Source organism: Plectropomus leopardus, chromosome 14, assembly GCF_026936395.1.
Source record: "Plectropomus leopardus strain MGB_pleo_1.0 chromosome 14, ASM2693639v1, whole genome shotgun sequence".
Classification (NCBI taxonomy): domain Eukaryota; kingdom Metazoa; phylum Chordata; class Actinopteri; order Perciformes; family Serranidae; genus Plectropomus; species Plectropomus leopardus.
The window spans coordinates 17,761,813-17,775,866 of NC_142189.1; the positions used below are offsets into that span (position 1 = coordinate 17,761,813).

Below are 14,054 nucleotides of genomic sequence, written 5' to 3' on the forward strand. Positions count from 1 at the left end.
TTTTAAATTAAATTAATCGGTATAATAATTGAAATATATATTTTTATACGATTTGAAATCAAATTGTAAGTTCAAATGTAAGGTAAACTTTTTTCTTTAGACTTTTCTTATGTCAGTCTGTATAAAATAAAACATATAGTTTATTTCTCGGCTCCAGCATTTCTTGACACTCCTCAGCCGCAGCGTGTTGATAGCAGTTGTAAAATCAGCTGTGCAGGGCGCCTGAACACGCGGATTGAGTGACAACATGAGGTCGAGCTCTCCTGCGAAGTTGTTCGGCGGGTGTAAAGTTACGAGCGGACAGGACACACCTCTAGAGGGAGTTCCCGGGGAGGTGGAAACAAGGAGCTGATCACTTCTCCTGCAGAAAACTCAGGAGTCCTTTCAGTCGGAGCGGAGGTCGGATCCTGCGGCCGTGCGTCTCTTCCAGCAGCAGTCGCCGTGTGCCACGAGATGCCCGGGATGGGCAACTCTTTACGCGCGGCTGCCCTCCTGGCTTTCGTGGTGCTGTCTATTCTGGTGTCACTCTTGATTAGCAGCGTGCAGCAGTTTGGAGCGAGAATTAGTCACTTTTCCAATGCAACTGTTGCTGGTGATGAGGAGGAGCTCGCGTCGCTGCGCGGAGCGTTAATTTACCAATTGAACGAGAGGCGCAAAGAAATTATCCCGCTACTTTTACCTGATGATGATGATGATGAAAACGGACTCTCTGGGGAAAGTCGACGCGATAAGACTATAGACTCGACTTTGGATTACAGTCTGTGGAATGAGATCTCCTATGGCTCCAGAAAAGCGCAGCTGGATGAAATGGATTGTGATTCTCTGGTGGACATGCAGGCGGTGGAGGTGCTCGGGTCTGGATACACCAAACTGGTTGTCAAAGTGAATTTAGCAGGAGGTCGGCATGTGGCGTTAAAACTCGTCAACGAGAAGGGGATAGACATGGGGAAGTGTGTGGAGGATTTTAAAGACCCGCGAGGCTGCCGCGAGCTCGTTGCCTTCAAGTTGAAGAAAGAAATTGTGCTGTTGCAGAGGCTGAAGCATCCAAATGTCATCAAGGTAACGTTTGCCTAAGTCTGCCTCGTGCGCATACATTTTATTACCTTATAAAAAGTTTTGTACGCTGTTAAATATAAACTTACTATCCAAATGCCAAAGCAACATTATAGCCAGTAGAAGTTGCATTAGAAGCTGCTGCTCACTTTGAAAACACTGGAGCTGCTGCAGGAATATTATACAGATTTTCCATAATCCATGCCTGCTCACATTTTCCTTTGTCTCACACACAGTGAAGTGGATAAAAGGCCTCACTGGCTCTGCAGGACCTTCCCATGTAATTAAATTAAATTCACTGACCCTCCTCTGACCCTTGGGTCCAGTTTGGCAGGATCAGACAATGTGCCTCTGTCCCCTCCACTATCCTCAGCTGCATCTGAAACCCCCACTGAGTTTATTCAGTCAAACTATTACTGCCCAATTTACAACTAGTTTGAATCAAGGGACTGTACATTATTTATCAGAGTGGTGGCAGGGGTGTGACTTTTTTATTATATCATGACCCTCGCTGGAGCTGCAAACATTTTTCCTCGAGTCTCCCTGAGTGCCTGGGGGGAAACGCATGACCCTCGCTCCATCATCAATAACCATATTTCACAGTTTCTGGCTCTGATAAATTGTGTGATTTTGGACATTTTGGAAGAAAACATGCTTTTCAAACTCACTTGCAGGTTTTGGATTCTGAAGATTCGCTGTAAAATCTGTCAAGTTGATGGTAAATAGAAAAAATCAAGGAAATCAATTGTCTTGAAAAAAATCAAGTAAATATAACTATTCCTATATTACGTTTCCTTTATATTTTTGAGCTTTACTTTAAATTTTGTTGTGTTCACTTCAGTTTATGAAGTTAACTTAAAAATAACAAGTGAAACATACTTTTTTCTAAGTAATAGCAATTTAGACAAACCAACTTAGTCTGACTTAACTGAAAAGTTGTGTTTACTCTGTAATATTGAGAAAACCGGTTGTGTTTGTTGTTCTTACTTTATTTATCAAAGAGTGATTAGTTTTCAGGATTAAAACATAATATGTCATATAGGTCAATTTTTGGAAACAAAAAAATTCAATCAAAACAAAGCCACTTTAAGCCTTATAGTTGTCAAAAAAATGTATTCAGACTAATCGCTCTCTTTGACTTTAAACAAGATTTCAATAGGACTCCAAGTCATGTCATTTTATTACAAATATAAATACTCATGTAAAATATATAAACCTGTTCAGTTAAATCTGACTAACTTGGTGTACTTAAAAACCTAAGTTGCTGTCACTTACAAGAAACAAGTCATTTCACTCATCATTCTTAATTTGCAACAGCTCAAAAATACAATTTAAACTAATAGTTATACTTACCTAACTTATTCAAGTCAATCAGTTTTCTAGATATTATAAAGTACGTTCAGCTTGTAAGTTTCCAGTGTATTTAAAGTAAACACAAAATGCAGCCATGTAAATGGGGTTTCCACTGTCATGGAAAACCAAATTACATTCACATCACACACACACACACATCACATTTCCCAGGCCTGGAAAAGTCATGGCATTAGTGAATATCATTAAAAGTTTTGCAGAAGTCTTTGAAGTTTGTTTTGTGTAGTGAAATTGCTACAGTAGTCTTCTGTGGATAATCTTCTGTGGAATGTAACATAACTGCAAATTTATTTTCTGAAGCTGTCGACGAAACTTAGCTCTATCATGTGTCGATGTGACAACGTTGTGATAACCATCACGTACGTTTCTTCATTTCCCCTCTGCGCGCTTCACCTCCCAGTGCTTAAAAGATTATATAAAGTGCCATTCCTTATTCTGCACCACACAGTCCCTTTTTATAAATAACAAACAGTCCCTAAATAAGTAAGTTTGTTTCTCCAGCAGTGTGTCTGATAGTTCAATCGATTAATTTCACAAGTGCACAGAGCACATTCCCCTCAGGCTAATGTTATTTCACTGTCACAAGTCTGAGCTGCAGCGGCTGGCAGAACATCGTGTCCTCTGGGTTCACCCCAAGAACCTTTACACACTTTAGCTTGTTGCTTTCTCTCATTTCTGCTCAGTTAAAATGCAAAACAGTAGCACAATTTTTCTCTGTTTGTGACCAACCTTCTCCAATTTCACAGCTTAAAGGTCACTGTGCAGGAGACGCGGGAGGACGAGGGGGACATGAGGGACGAGTCACAGTCATTCTGGAGCAGGGGAATCCTCTGCAGATGATCCAGCTGCTCCAGAGTCCCTGGGAGGACAGATTCAGGGTAAGCGTGTTAGTTTCAGCTGTCCGTGCCCTGTCCATTTATCCTTTTACGCCACACTGCACATATTTGCACGTTATGCATGTGCGAGCTCCTCTTGGCGAGAGAGACGCAGGCTGAAAGATGAGGGAGGAGGACATTTGAAACTCCTGGAGGTCTGACATCTGTCCCTCAGTGTATTTGATCAGGCCTGGGTTGGAATGGAGATGGGTCCTGGAGTTAATCCACTGCAGGCTAGGAATGTCATGTCATCCCACACACACACACACACACACACACACACACACACACACACACACACACACACACACACACACACACACACATAGAGGCACTAACACAAAGTCAACCCCCATCACAGGTATGCTCACAGTGGGAGTCACAGAGGTTGAATTTACACTCCAGGGACTCGAGCATGTGTGTTTGTGCACGGATGAAGAGACAGAAAGAATGGTTGAAAGAGGGGGGAAAATGTCAGAGCATGCATGCTTTGTTTCTGGATTAGCAAAAGCAACATCCCCGTCTGCAAGTATCATCTCAACTGTGGGGCCTCATTTTGCTGCATCACCCAAATAGCCGTTCATAATACCCCCCCGGAGCTGCTCGGCCCCTTTCAGCTACGTTGCATCTGCGCAGGCTACAGTAATCCGGGGGTGTTCGGTTTCACCCAGCCCTGTTATTACAGTGCTTCGATCCCACCAAGTGACGTCCAAGAGACTCGGAGCATTACCTAACACCGCAGCTATGTTCGTAGTGTGACAGAATCATTTCATGCTCTGTCAGTGCGTGGCTAATGCCTTTATTTTGCCTTTAGTAGCCTACTTATTTTCTCCTTCTGTTTTATTGTAGGATTTAAAGAGTGCTATAAAAGCCGGCTCAGGAAATGGCTTGCAAATGTGGCTGCTGAAACGTCTTAAAAGCGAATAACACTGTTTTTGCGAGACTGTGGTTTTTTTTTTATTTCACCATTTTTAGCAATATAATGAAACTTAATTACATGTCCAACGTGTCAGCTTTTCAGGAATAAGCAAGTCAGTGTTTAGCTTCACCACCAAGAATTTTTGGATTATTTCAGCATTTTTCAAAAGTTTTTATTTGACAACAGGTGGCAGGAAGTGAGGGAAAGCATGCGTTTCTTTTTGTGGAGTTGTCCATTTTGGAGCTAAAAGTAACATTTTTAAATTATTGAATAATCTGACTTTTTCTCGTGAGATAATCATTAAAAGATTTAACTTAAGATAAATTAAATCCCTCATTCCATGTTCTCCAACTGGGATTTCCTAATTTTCTGTTTTTTATTATCGAACTGAGTACTTTTGGGTTTTGGACTGTTGGTCGGACAAAACAAGCCATTTGATTATTAGCTTTTGAAATAGGAAATCACGATGGACACTTAATTACTTTTTATATGGCCCAGAAACAAATCCTCACATTGTAGAGTTGGAAGCATGCACTAATTTCTGTTAAAACAAAAACTAAACCTTATTTTTGAGCTAAAAGTACCTGTTATTTTCACAAATGGAAAAATCCCATAGGCTTTTTGACGAGGGAACCAGGGCGGTGCTAATCTCCCTGTTGACATACAAAAAGACATCATCCCTGGAGTTTTTTGTTTGCTATGATAGTAAATGGTGTACTTTTGTGTTTTTTGGACTGTTGGTTGGACAAAACAGGCTGTTTAATATGTTAGCTTGGGCTTTAGGTAGTTATGATTGGCATTTTAATTTATTATTTATTGTATGCGCCAACTGATTAATCAGGGAAAAAAGGAATTTAGATTTAGTGATGATGGAAATAGCCATATACTTAGCAAACATAATGAATAAATAACAAAACTCAAAAATACATCTGAGCTTATATAACATGGCAAAAAAGAGCAAATCCTCACATTGGAGAGTTGGAACTTATGAATGTGAGGCATTTATATGTTAATTTTAGTCACAAGGGCAATAGATTGCTGCTGGGATGATGTGTTTTGTGGGCTGACAGGGAAGTTAATGTCACCCTGGTTCCCTTGACAAAAAGCCAATGGTATTTTTCCATTCGATTTTGGATTATTGCAAAAAATAATCTCTGTTGTAAACAAATGTTTATGATACTTTTTCAGCACAAAAAGAACACCACTTTTAGCATTTTGAAACGGAAAGACACACAAAAGCTTCAGAAGTCATGAGTGGGGTATGTACGGAAGTCTCTGATGCTTGTGTTAACCGCAGATCTTATTTCAGGCATCTAACCAAAAACCCATTGACTTCAGACGAGGGAACAGGGAGCGCTAAAATGCAAACTCATGGCTGGGTTTTAGGACTCATTCCCGGACCACAAATGTTGCTCTCTGACTACGTCTCTATGCGCTTAACCAAACAGTCATCAATCCGGCTGATCAGGTTTTGGCACGTCTGCTCTCCCCTCAGGTTTGTCTGGACCTGGTCAGACTGCTCCACTTCCTCTCCCAGTCTCCTCTGGGCTCCGTGGCTCTGCTGGACTTCCAGCCCCGGCAGTTTGTCACCGTGTCCGGCCAGCTGAAGCTCACTGACCTGGATGACGCCAGCGCTGAGGAGACCTCCTGCCAGACAGACGCGGACTGCACCCTCCAGTTTCCACACAGAAACTTCACTCTGCCGTGCTCGGCCCGGGGAGTGTGTGACGGCTTGAATGAGAAGAGGAATATTTACAACGCCTACAGGTAAGAAAAGTGACAGCTTTACGACATGATCGATGGAGCAGCTACACGGATGATTGTTTAAATACAGACTCGGGCTAACATGTTGATAGTGAAGACATACAGCTGGAAATTTGCGGTTTGATGGAGGTGGTGTGATGAATAAATTGGTAGTGTCAGTGGGGGGAAAAAAAGTCTTCTCAGTTTGAAACAGACAGCTTTATGTACTGTGTTTGTTTTAACACCGGTGTGAGACAAGTCTGTTGGAACTATGTGACGGGGCTTGTCTGTCTTTTCGTGTGTCTGACTGCGTTGTCTTTGCCCGGGCCCCAGGTATTTTTTCACCTACCTGCTGCCTCACCAGGCCCCGCCCGGCTTCACACACCTGGTAGACCACATCATGAACTCCACAGGTGAGAGAAGTCCTGACATGACGGGACGTTCACTGTTGAAGATCAGAGAGCAAATCATTCCATTATCGCAGTCGTGTAATAACATGCCTCTGTATAAGTGCTTCTTTTAATGAGCTCGACAAGATGCTCCGTGACATGTAACGAGGTAATGAATGCAATTTGTTATCTGTCGAGATCACACGACTGGGATTAGACAGGAGAGCATAGTGAGAAATCATCCATGTTGGATGAGTATAACTTCATGCTTGTAGAGATTTGATTGCATTGTGTGTGTCCAGGGGAGCTGAAAGCCAACATCAATCAAACGCTGGAGGCCTTTGAACACATCCTGCTCCTCTACAAGTCTGGCCTGCACCTGGACAACCTGCCTCCATCAATAATCAGAGGTAAGAGCTCTTGGAATACAGGCTGCTTTTTATAAAGTACAGTGGGCCCTCTTGTAGACCCTTTTCTTCTTGCAGAGAATGCATGGTTTGTTTTATCCGAGAAAACTCAGACAATCCACACCTCTGTTTTCATTTTGTATCTTTAAAAAAACGAAAGGGGGGTGTTTCTCCTGCCCAGGCTGTTTTGACAGGTTTATTAGGCAGCTGGAATGAGAGGACAAGACCAACAAAGTGGGATTAATCCTGCATGTCTCTGGCTCAGAAAGCACAGTCGGCGTTCATTTAAAAAAACAGCGCTGGGATTACATCGAGTTGTTCGGTTTAGCCTTCCAGGATAGTCATGCAGAGATATTTTGACTTATTTAGACTTTTTATCCATCTTTTGATTTTTAAAAATTGGTAAAACTTTTGTTAACTCTCTGAAACCTGAAACAGCAGTTTTCTTCAAATGCATTTAAACTTTTGAAAAGAAAGCTAAAAAAGCACTGAGCAACTAGTTAAGAGGTGTCCCACAAATTGCAAGAAATTAGAAGAGGGTAACAAGAAAATGACCAGAAAAAATTCTAGAAAGATACTCATTTTGAAAATAGGTGGGTGGAAGGCCAGAAAACTACATTTATGATTATCATTGTAATAATAATTATTAGCTATTTTATCTTTTTTTTTTTTAAACCTTTTACTCTACGCTAAATTTCAGGTAATTTTCTTGTTTCTCGTAACTTGTAACTTCTTCCTGTGTTTTCAGGAAATCGAGCTAATTTTGCTTCAAATGGTTAACATACTTTATCCTATCATAACAGTCGTAGAAAGTACTTTCTGTGCAAACTTTATCTCCCACTTTTGTATTCTCTCAGTATAAGCACTGAAAGTCCGTCACTCTGCTCACTCCACTTCAGCCCCCTCCTGCCGCTCCTCTCAGCTCTATGAAATATTAATAACAGAATGACTGGCTGCGTTCCTGTGGTGAGATTTTCCGTCCCCCCAGATGCTGGACTGTTTATATAGCAGCGCTTTGTGAATTTAATCACAGATTCAGGGTAAAGAGGCCCGGGCGCTGAGGCTGACACCAGGGAGGGAATGTTCTAGCTTAACAAGGAGGTGCCATGAGTCAACCCTGCTGCTGCTGCTGCTGCTAAGTGTGTGTGATAAGACTCGAAAAAAAGTGTGTGTGTGTGTGTGTGTGTGTGTGTGTGTGTGTGCATTATTGTGCCATATTGTGGGTTTTGTTGAAACGGGTTGTTTTTGGGTGGAGGAAAAGACTGGTGACATTTTTAACCTAGTTTAGCTTAGTTTAGTCAATAGTTTGATGATTTTTTTTCTATTTTTATGATTAATACCAGTCCAGCACTATCTGTCTGGTAATATGCAGCTACAGCTAGCAGCCAGTTAACTTAACATATATACAGACTGCAAACAGCTAGCTTGGCTCTGGCCAAAGGTTACGCGGCATTCATGGGCTCCTTGGATTTCCTAATTTCTTGGGTTGTAAAGTCATACTCCCACCTTTGAGCTTTTAAGCCATAATGTGGAAACAACATGAACGCTACAGATTAGATGTGTTGTATTTTATTGCTCTGAGTGTTTAAGCAACTCGTCGATTGCTGTTTCCAGTATTTGCATGACAACAAAGATGCACTTTCATACATTCCTTAAAGGTTTTCAATCTTTTTATCAGCAAATGACCACAAATAAGACAGAGAATATACCAGGGGCACCCTCATGCATGTCCGTTGGAACAATTTGACATAGGCTATTTTTTATGCCTCTATAGTGTCAGTTATTTGAGGAAAAAAAACAACACAAGAGAATAGTTATAGATTTATTATATTCGAATGTAACCTACCTCTATTATGCTAACTCTGTGTTTTTGCTATTCTGGGCCAGGTCTCAACTGGACAAACCTGGTTGAATAAAGTTTGCATTAATATTTTAGGTTAAAATATTAAAAATTGAAGCTGTCTGTAAACTTTTTTTTTTTTTTTTTTAAATATCATGAACATTTGATAAATCTAAAAACTTTTTCAGACTCTCTTTCAGGATTCCACTGGCCCCAGTTTGAGAATCAGTGGTGTAAAACCACTAAAATATTGCCTTACCAAACTTATTATCAGGATTTATGTTAATAAATCTATTCTAAATAATCTAGGTCACTGTATGTGCAAAGCAACTATCGATTACAGCCTAAAAAAATATTACAAATTGAAAGTGAACAAAAAGTTGATATGCAATACATGAAAGGTTTCTCACCATCAGGGAAACATTTACATTCATCCGCCATGTTTCTGCCTATATAACATCAACGTCTTACAGTCATATACCAAAACTTACCTTTTAGGTTGTTATTTGTGTGAATTTTCCCAGTTGTGAAGTCGTTTTTTGGATAAATCCAATGTCATGTGAATGCACCATTGAAGCTCACTGACTAGTATGTGACGTCTTGTTTGTTCAGGGACGATTAAAATTCTCTGCAGGTCATTGACAAGTCCTTAGGAAGTTACTGCTACTAGCCAAGATAGAGCAGCAAATAACCCCTGTAAAACTGCAAATGGCCATTTTAACAATTCAGGGTTTTTTTTTTTACCAGTCAAACAAATGAGATCATTGTCATAGGTGGATTTTTATACCAGAACCAGGCTAGCTGTTTCCCTGTTTTCACTCAAAACTAAGCTAAACAGCTGCTGGCGTTAACTTCACATTTAATGTTCAGACACTTCAGTGCTATTAATCTTCTCATCTGATTCTCACCAAGAAAGCAAATAAGCATATTCCTCAAAATGTCCAACTGTTGCTTTAAACAATTAAACAACAAAAAGAGGGAAACAAACAGATTGTGCAACAGTGTATTAAAAAACACATCTGCTCATTAATATGTCTCCCCAAAAGAGAATTGCAGCCAAAAACTCAACGAAGCTTGATAAAAGAAGCCAAATGGCAACACAGCTCAAAGACGAACACAGCGAGAGAGTGTGTGTGTGTGTGTGTGTGTGTGTGTGTGTGTGTGTGTGTGTGTGTGTGTGTGTGTGTGTGTGTGTGTGTGTGTGTGTGTGTGTGTGTGTGTGTGTGTGTGTGTGTGTGAGGGAGAAAGACGCTCATCAAGTCTTAATTTGAAATTGCTGACAGATGGAGATTCATTGGTAACGTGGATGTAACTTTTCCACAGCTGAGATCATTTGTGATTTGACGGAGGCGGCCTGAATCTAGTAAAGATGGAGTTTCTTAAAACCGCTCTTGCCGCAAGTCTGAACTTAAGTTGTGTACAAAAAGGCAAAGAGTGAATTCATTTAGGTCCTGAGCACTGTCATAAATAAATTCTTTATATCAAAATGAAAGGACAACTGCTTTCCCGTGTCATCTTCAACACAAAGAGCTTATATTCATCCGTCTCTGTCTCCTCGACAGCTGAGGCCTGTCGCCCTTTAGCTCCCCAACAGGCCTCATTTTTTCTCTCCCCTGAGCAGGATCCTTGAAACACTCCTTCTCCTTGTTCCCTTTGCTCAAACCCAGAAGGCAGATCCTCGTGTCCTTTTCCTCTTAACAATACTCCCACACACACACAAACGCACACACCCGCTCCTGCCATTTAGGAAGGTTAACAGTTTGTAACAGTGTGCCTCCTCCGTACGGACTCACAGACGAAGCTTTTGTCCTGCTCCTGTGGTGTGTGTGTGTGTGTGTGTGTGTGTGTGTGTGTGTGTGTGTGTGTGTGTGTGTGTGTGTGTGTGTGTGTGTGTGTGTGTGTGTGCAGGCACATGTGTGCATGCTTCTTTCTCATGGCTCCTGCTAATGTGTAGCAGATGATTTAAGGCCAGATCCACAAGAAGTCTGACTGAAAGCGTTATAATGATGAATGTAACACAAATGTTGCGCAGTAGGAAGGTGGAGTGAAGTGATTTTTCAATGTGGAGCAACAGTTCACTGGAGAAAAACTCAAAATGGTGTTCAAATTTTTTCCAAGATCATAAATAGGCATAGACAATTCTGCACTGTCGTTAACAGGATTTTTAAAAAGTGCAGCTACTTTTCTTTTTTGCTTTATTTAAGCAAAAATGCTCGTTTTGTGGTTTCAGATTCTCAGTTGTGAGGATTTTTTTTCTTTTTTCATGTTTGTGAAAGTAAATTCATAATATTTAGGTTTTTGATAAACAATATAAGCTATTTAAAGATGTCATCTTGGGCTCTGGGATGTTGCGATTATGAGAAACCAAACACAAGGAAAATTGCAGAATAATCACTACCGGAACCCTATTTGTTATTTAAAGAACTTGCAGCAAATGGTTTAGAAAGGTTTTAAATACATATTGTTTTGGCCGTGGATTAAAATATTTTCATAAAAATCCCAAAACATATTTTGCAAAATATGTTCCTTGTATTACTAACTTAAAAATCTAGTGCTGCACTGTGCATTACCTTTTAAAACATCAGGAGTGTCACAAAGACATAACCCAGTTGGCACTGTGTCATTACCAAGGAAATATGCTGTCATGTGGAAACACTGTTGTTTAGTGTGTCAACTGAGGCTTTCACACTGAGTTTTGAGACACATAAGATACTGTCAGTCCAGATAAGCAACATCCAGCCATTGTGTTGAGTTATTGATCATATGGGCGGGGGAGAAAACCGAAGGCACATGACGGCAATCATCCTTAATTTCTTAATGCTTTGCAAACACTCAGGTTCAGGCATAGTCGCAAAACAATTATTAGACATGTCCTTAAAACAAACAAGAAATAAATGCTTACAAACTTGTCCAAAAAAAACCCGCACATTTAGCTACATTGACATCTACAGGGCATTGAGTTTTCCATGTCCCGAAAAAGGGCCGTGGCCTTGACGCTTTGCAAAGTAACCATAGATGTTGGTCTGGTGTTATTGGCAGATACAGCTAGTTCCCAGCAGGAATGTCTTAACAAGCAGATAAAGTTAGTTTTTCACTGCTATCATCTTGCTAGTTCACAAATGCCTGAAAAGTGAGTGTTTTATTACATGTTGTGTATCGCTATATAGGCCTACACATTGTAAGCTATTTAAATTCATGGAAATGGGATAAAATACTATGGAAAAGTTTAGATCATTCAGTTTAGATAATTCATTTTGGCCACTAGACATTATAATCCGTTTATAACACCTGATTGTATCGTTTGCCTTTTAAACCTGTCAATCCAAACTATATTAAGAATCCTTTTAAAGTCAGTAAGAGATGTGCATGACAAAGACGCTGCATCTTCACCTTCAACCTGTTTTCTTTGTTGTTCTTCATCTGTATTCTCTTCACTCTGTGCTGCTCAGTATCAGTTTCTCCGCAGGGATCATTAAACTTTCATTTTATCCTCCAAGAGCACTCAGAAATCTTTCAGTAGCCTCATGTACTGAAGTGGCATCTCCTCCTCTGTGGTTAGATTACACTGTGATGCGAGGTATGGGGACCTCTGGGAACGCGGAGTACCGCTGCTGGCCGTCCTACAGCCAGCAGGGTTGCGTGTTGTCGGTGCACAGCGCCAAAGAGGCCGCACACATCTGTAACTCCCATTCTCAGTGCAACAGCTTCACTCTGACCGGCCAAAAGACATGGACGGGTTAGTAGAGCTTTTTCTCCATATGGAACTCTGTCAAATGTTTTCATTTTTATCACATTACTGGTCTTATTCCCACTTAAGTCTGTAAAAGTCATTACATAAATTAAATTAGCCAAATACCGAAAGCACTCTATAATAAGCGTGTATAATTACCCACAAAATCGTGTATCACTACCACTGCTGAGTAAACACACTCAGCTGCTGCACTTTTGATGAAGCTTTAAAATGTTGAAATGTATACGGTTATTAAGGATATCCAGTCAGGACATGTAACTTTATTGGTGTTGCAGATGTGTTTAACGTGCCTCTCTTTTTTGCAGGTCGCCTCCTGGCCTCTTTCAGGAGCAGCTTCAGTCATCTGGTGCCCGATGGGATGTCAGAGGTGTATGTGAAGAAAACCAAAGCTCCTGAAACTCCCACAGTGTGACGCAAACACAACTGTTTCATTGGAGCTGTTAACGGAGTGGGATGAGAGATAACGCACAAAATGCGGCGCTTAGAATGAGAACTCCTCGTGAACATGTCGAACGCCACTCGGCTCTGTGTGTTTGCAGGAGGAGTGTAGAGGCCGAGTCGAGGAGGCGTTTGAAGTGAAGCAAGTGAATGTGATGTATTTATAGGGCTTCTGCTCAGTGACTGTTTGATCTGCCTGCCAGCTCACTGCCTCTGCCAACTACTATTTAAAGGGATTTCCCTTCAGGTACAATTAAGGAGGGAGAGCCTTGTGCCCTCGACATGTTTTTTGTTTTTTTTCTACCTTGTCTTTATTCACCATGTGTGTTGGCTTTCGTTGTGAGGCCGGGGTCCCCATAGTAGGATTTTTAAGCCAAAGAGGTAATAAGAACAGCCGCTGCAGCTCAACGTTTGAAGCCTGAGGACGAGAAAAGAAAACAAGCTCTTATACAAATACACTTTGATGTTAATGCGCTGAGGTTGTGGCTGTTTTTTCATGGTTCCCTGGCTTAGCTGCGCTGTGGTATGAGATGGCAACAACCATGTAAGCATTTCCACATCAACAATGAGCGAAGATGATTAAAACCATTCCAGTGCAGTCTGTTTTTACATACTTCTGTACTTCTTATTGCGTAGTTCATAAATATTTATGTCATCGAATGAAATGTAATTGTTCTTACATGATTGTGCATTATAGCTTACGTGCACCTTGTGGGTGAAACTTTTATTTTCAATGAAAAATTATTCACTTCAGTGTTTTTTTTATACTTCACTTATTGCATTTGTACAGTTTTACAATTTTGTAATTATATAAATGTATTGTTTCTACTTCTGGCTCCTGTGGTTATTTGGATTTTTATTGTATGAAGTTCCTCCTTTGCATTTTTACACAGAACCAAATGCCAGTGGCATCGTTCCACTCCAATTTGTTGTTTAAAGTAGTATTTGCCTTTGCAGAACCAAAAGAAGCGTGTCAGGCTAAGGTGTAACACAAGTGTGTCGGCCTCTTGTGTGACATATAACATGCAGCGGCAGAGCTATATAAACGATAACAATTGTATAGCATGGCAATTACAATCACATCCTTTCTTTATGATGGCTGATCTCGTCCTCTACTCAGAGGGTAAAGAGCTCCCGAATCTCATAGTTTTCCTCAATTAATGGGCATATACAGCCGCTGTTTTTTTTTCTTTGTGTTAGCTGCTAATTGCTAACAACTGTTTTTTAAATCACCTGTGCCACCCATGGACACATCTTTCTGGATTTAT

At 40.7% G+C, this 14,054-nt stretch overlaps 1 protein-coding gene across 1 annotated transcript; it reads left to right on the forward strand.

Moving 5' to 3' along the window:
* Positions 1-211: 211 nt before the first annotated feature.
* On the forward strand, positions 212-13,614 carry pkdccb (protein kinase domain containing, cytoplasmic b). The gene is made up of 7 exons (XM_042500748.2): positions 212-1,059; positions 3,171-3,302; positions 5,714-5,985; positions 6,295-6,374; positions 6,653-6,760; positions 12,157-12,333; positions 12,654-13,614. Exons 1-7 carry the CDS (start codon positions 454-456, stop codon positions 12,758-12,760), a joined length of 1,482 nt encoding a protein of 493 aa, XP_042356682.2. The 5' UTR covers positions 212-453; the 3' UTR covers positions 12,761-13,614.
* Positions 13,615-14,054: the final 440 nt, after the last annotated feature.

What these genes read in the sequence shown, in the direction of transcription:
- pkdccb (XM_042500748.2), top strand. Translation starts at nt 454, where the DNA reads ATGCCCGGGATGGGCAACTCTTTACGCGCGGCTGCCCTCCTGGCTTTC. An exon ending in CCTGGGAGGACAGATTCAGG is followed by an intron (nt 3,303 to 5,713) that starts GTAAGCGTGTTA and finishes CTCTCCCCTCAG; the next exon opens with GTTTGTCTGGACCTGGTCAG. An exon ending in GCCTCCATCAATAATCAGAG is followed by an intron (nt 6,761 to 12,156) that starts GTAAGAGCTCTT and finishes CTCTGTGGTTAG; the next exon opens with ATTACACTGTGATGCGAGGT.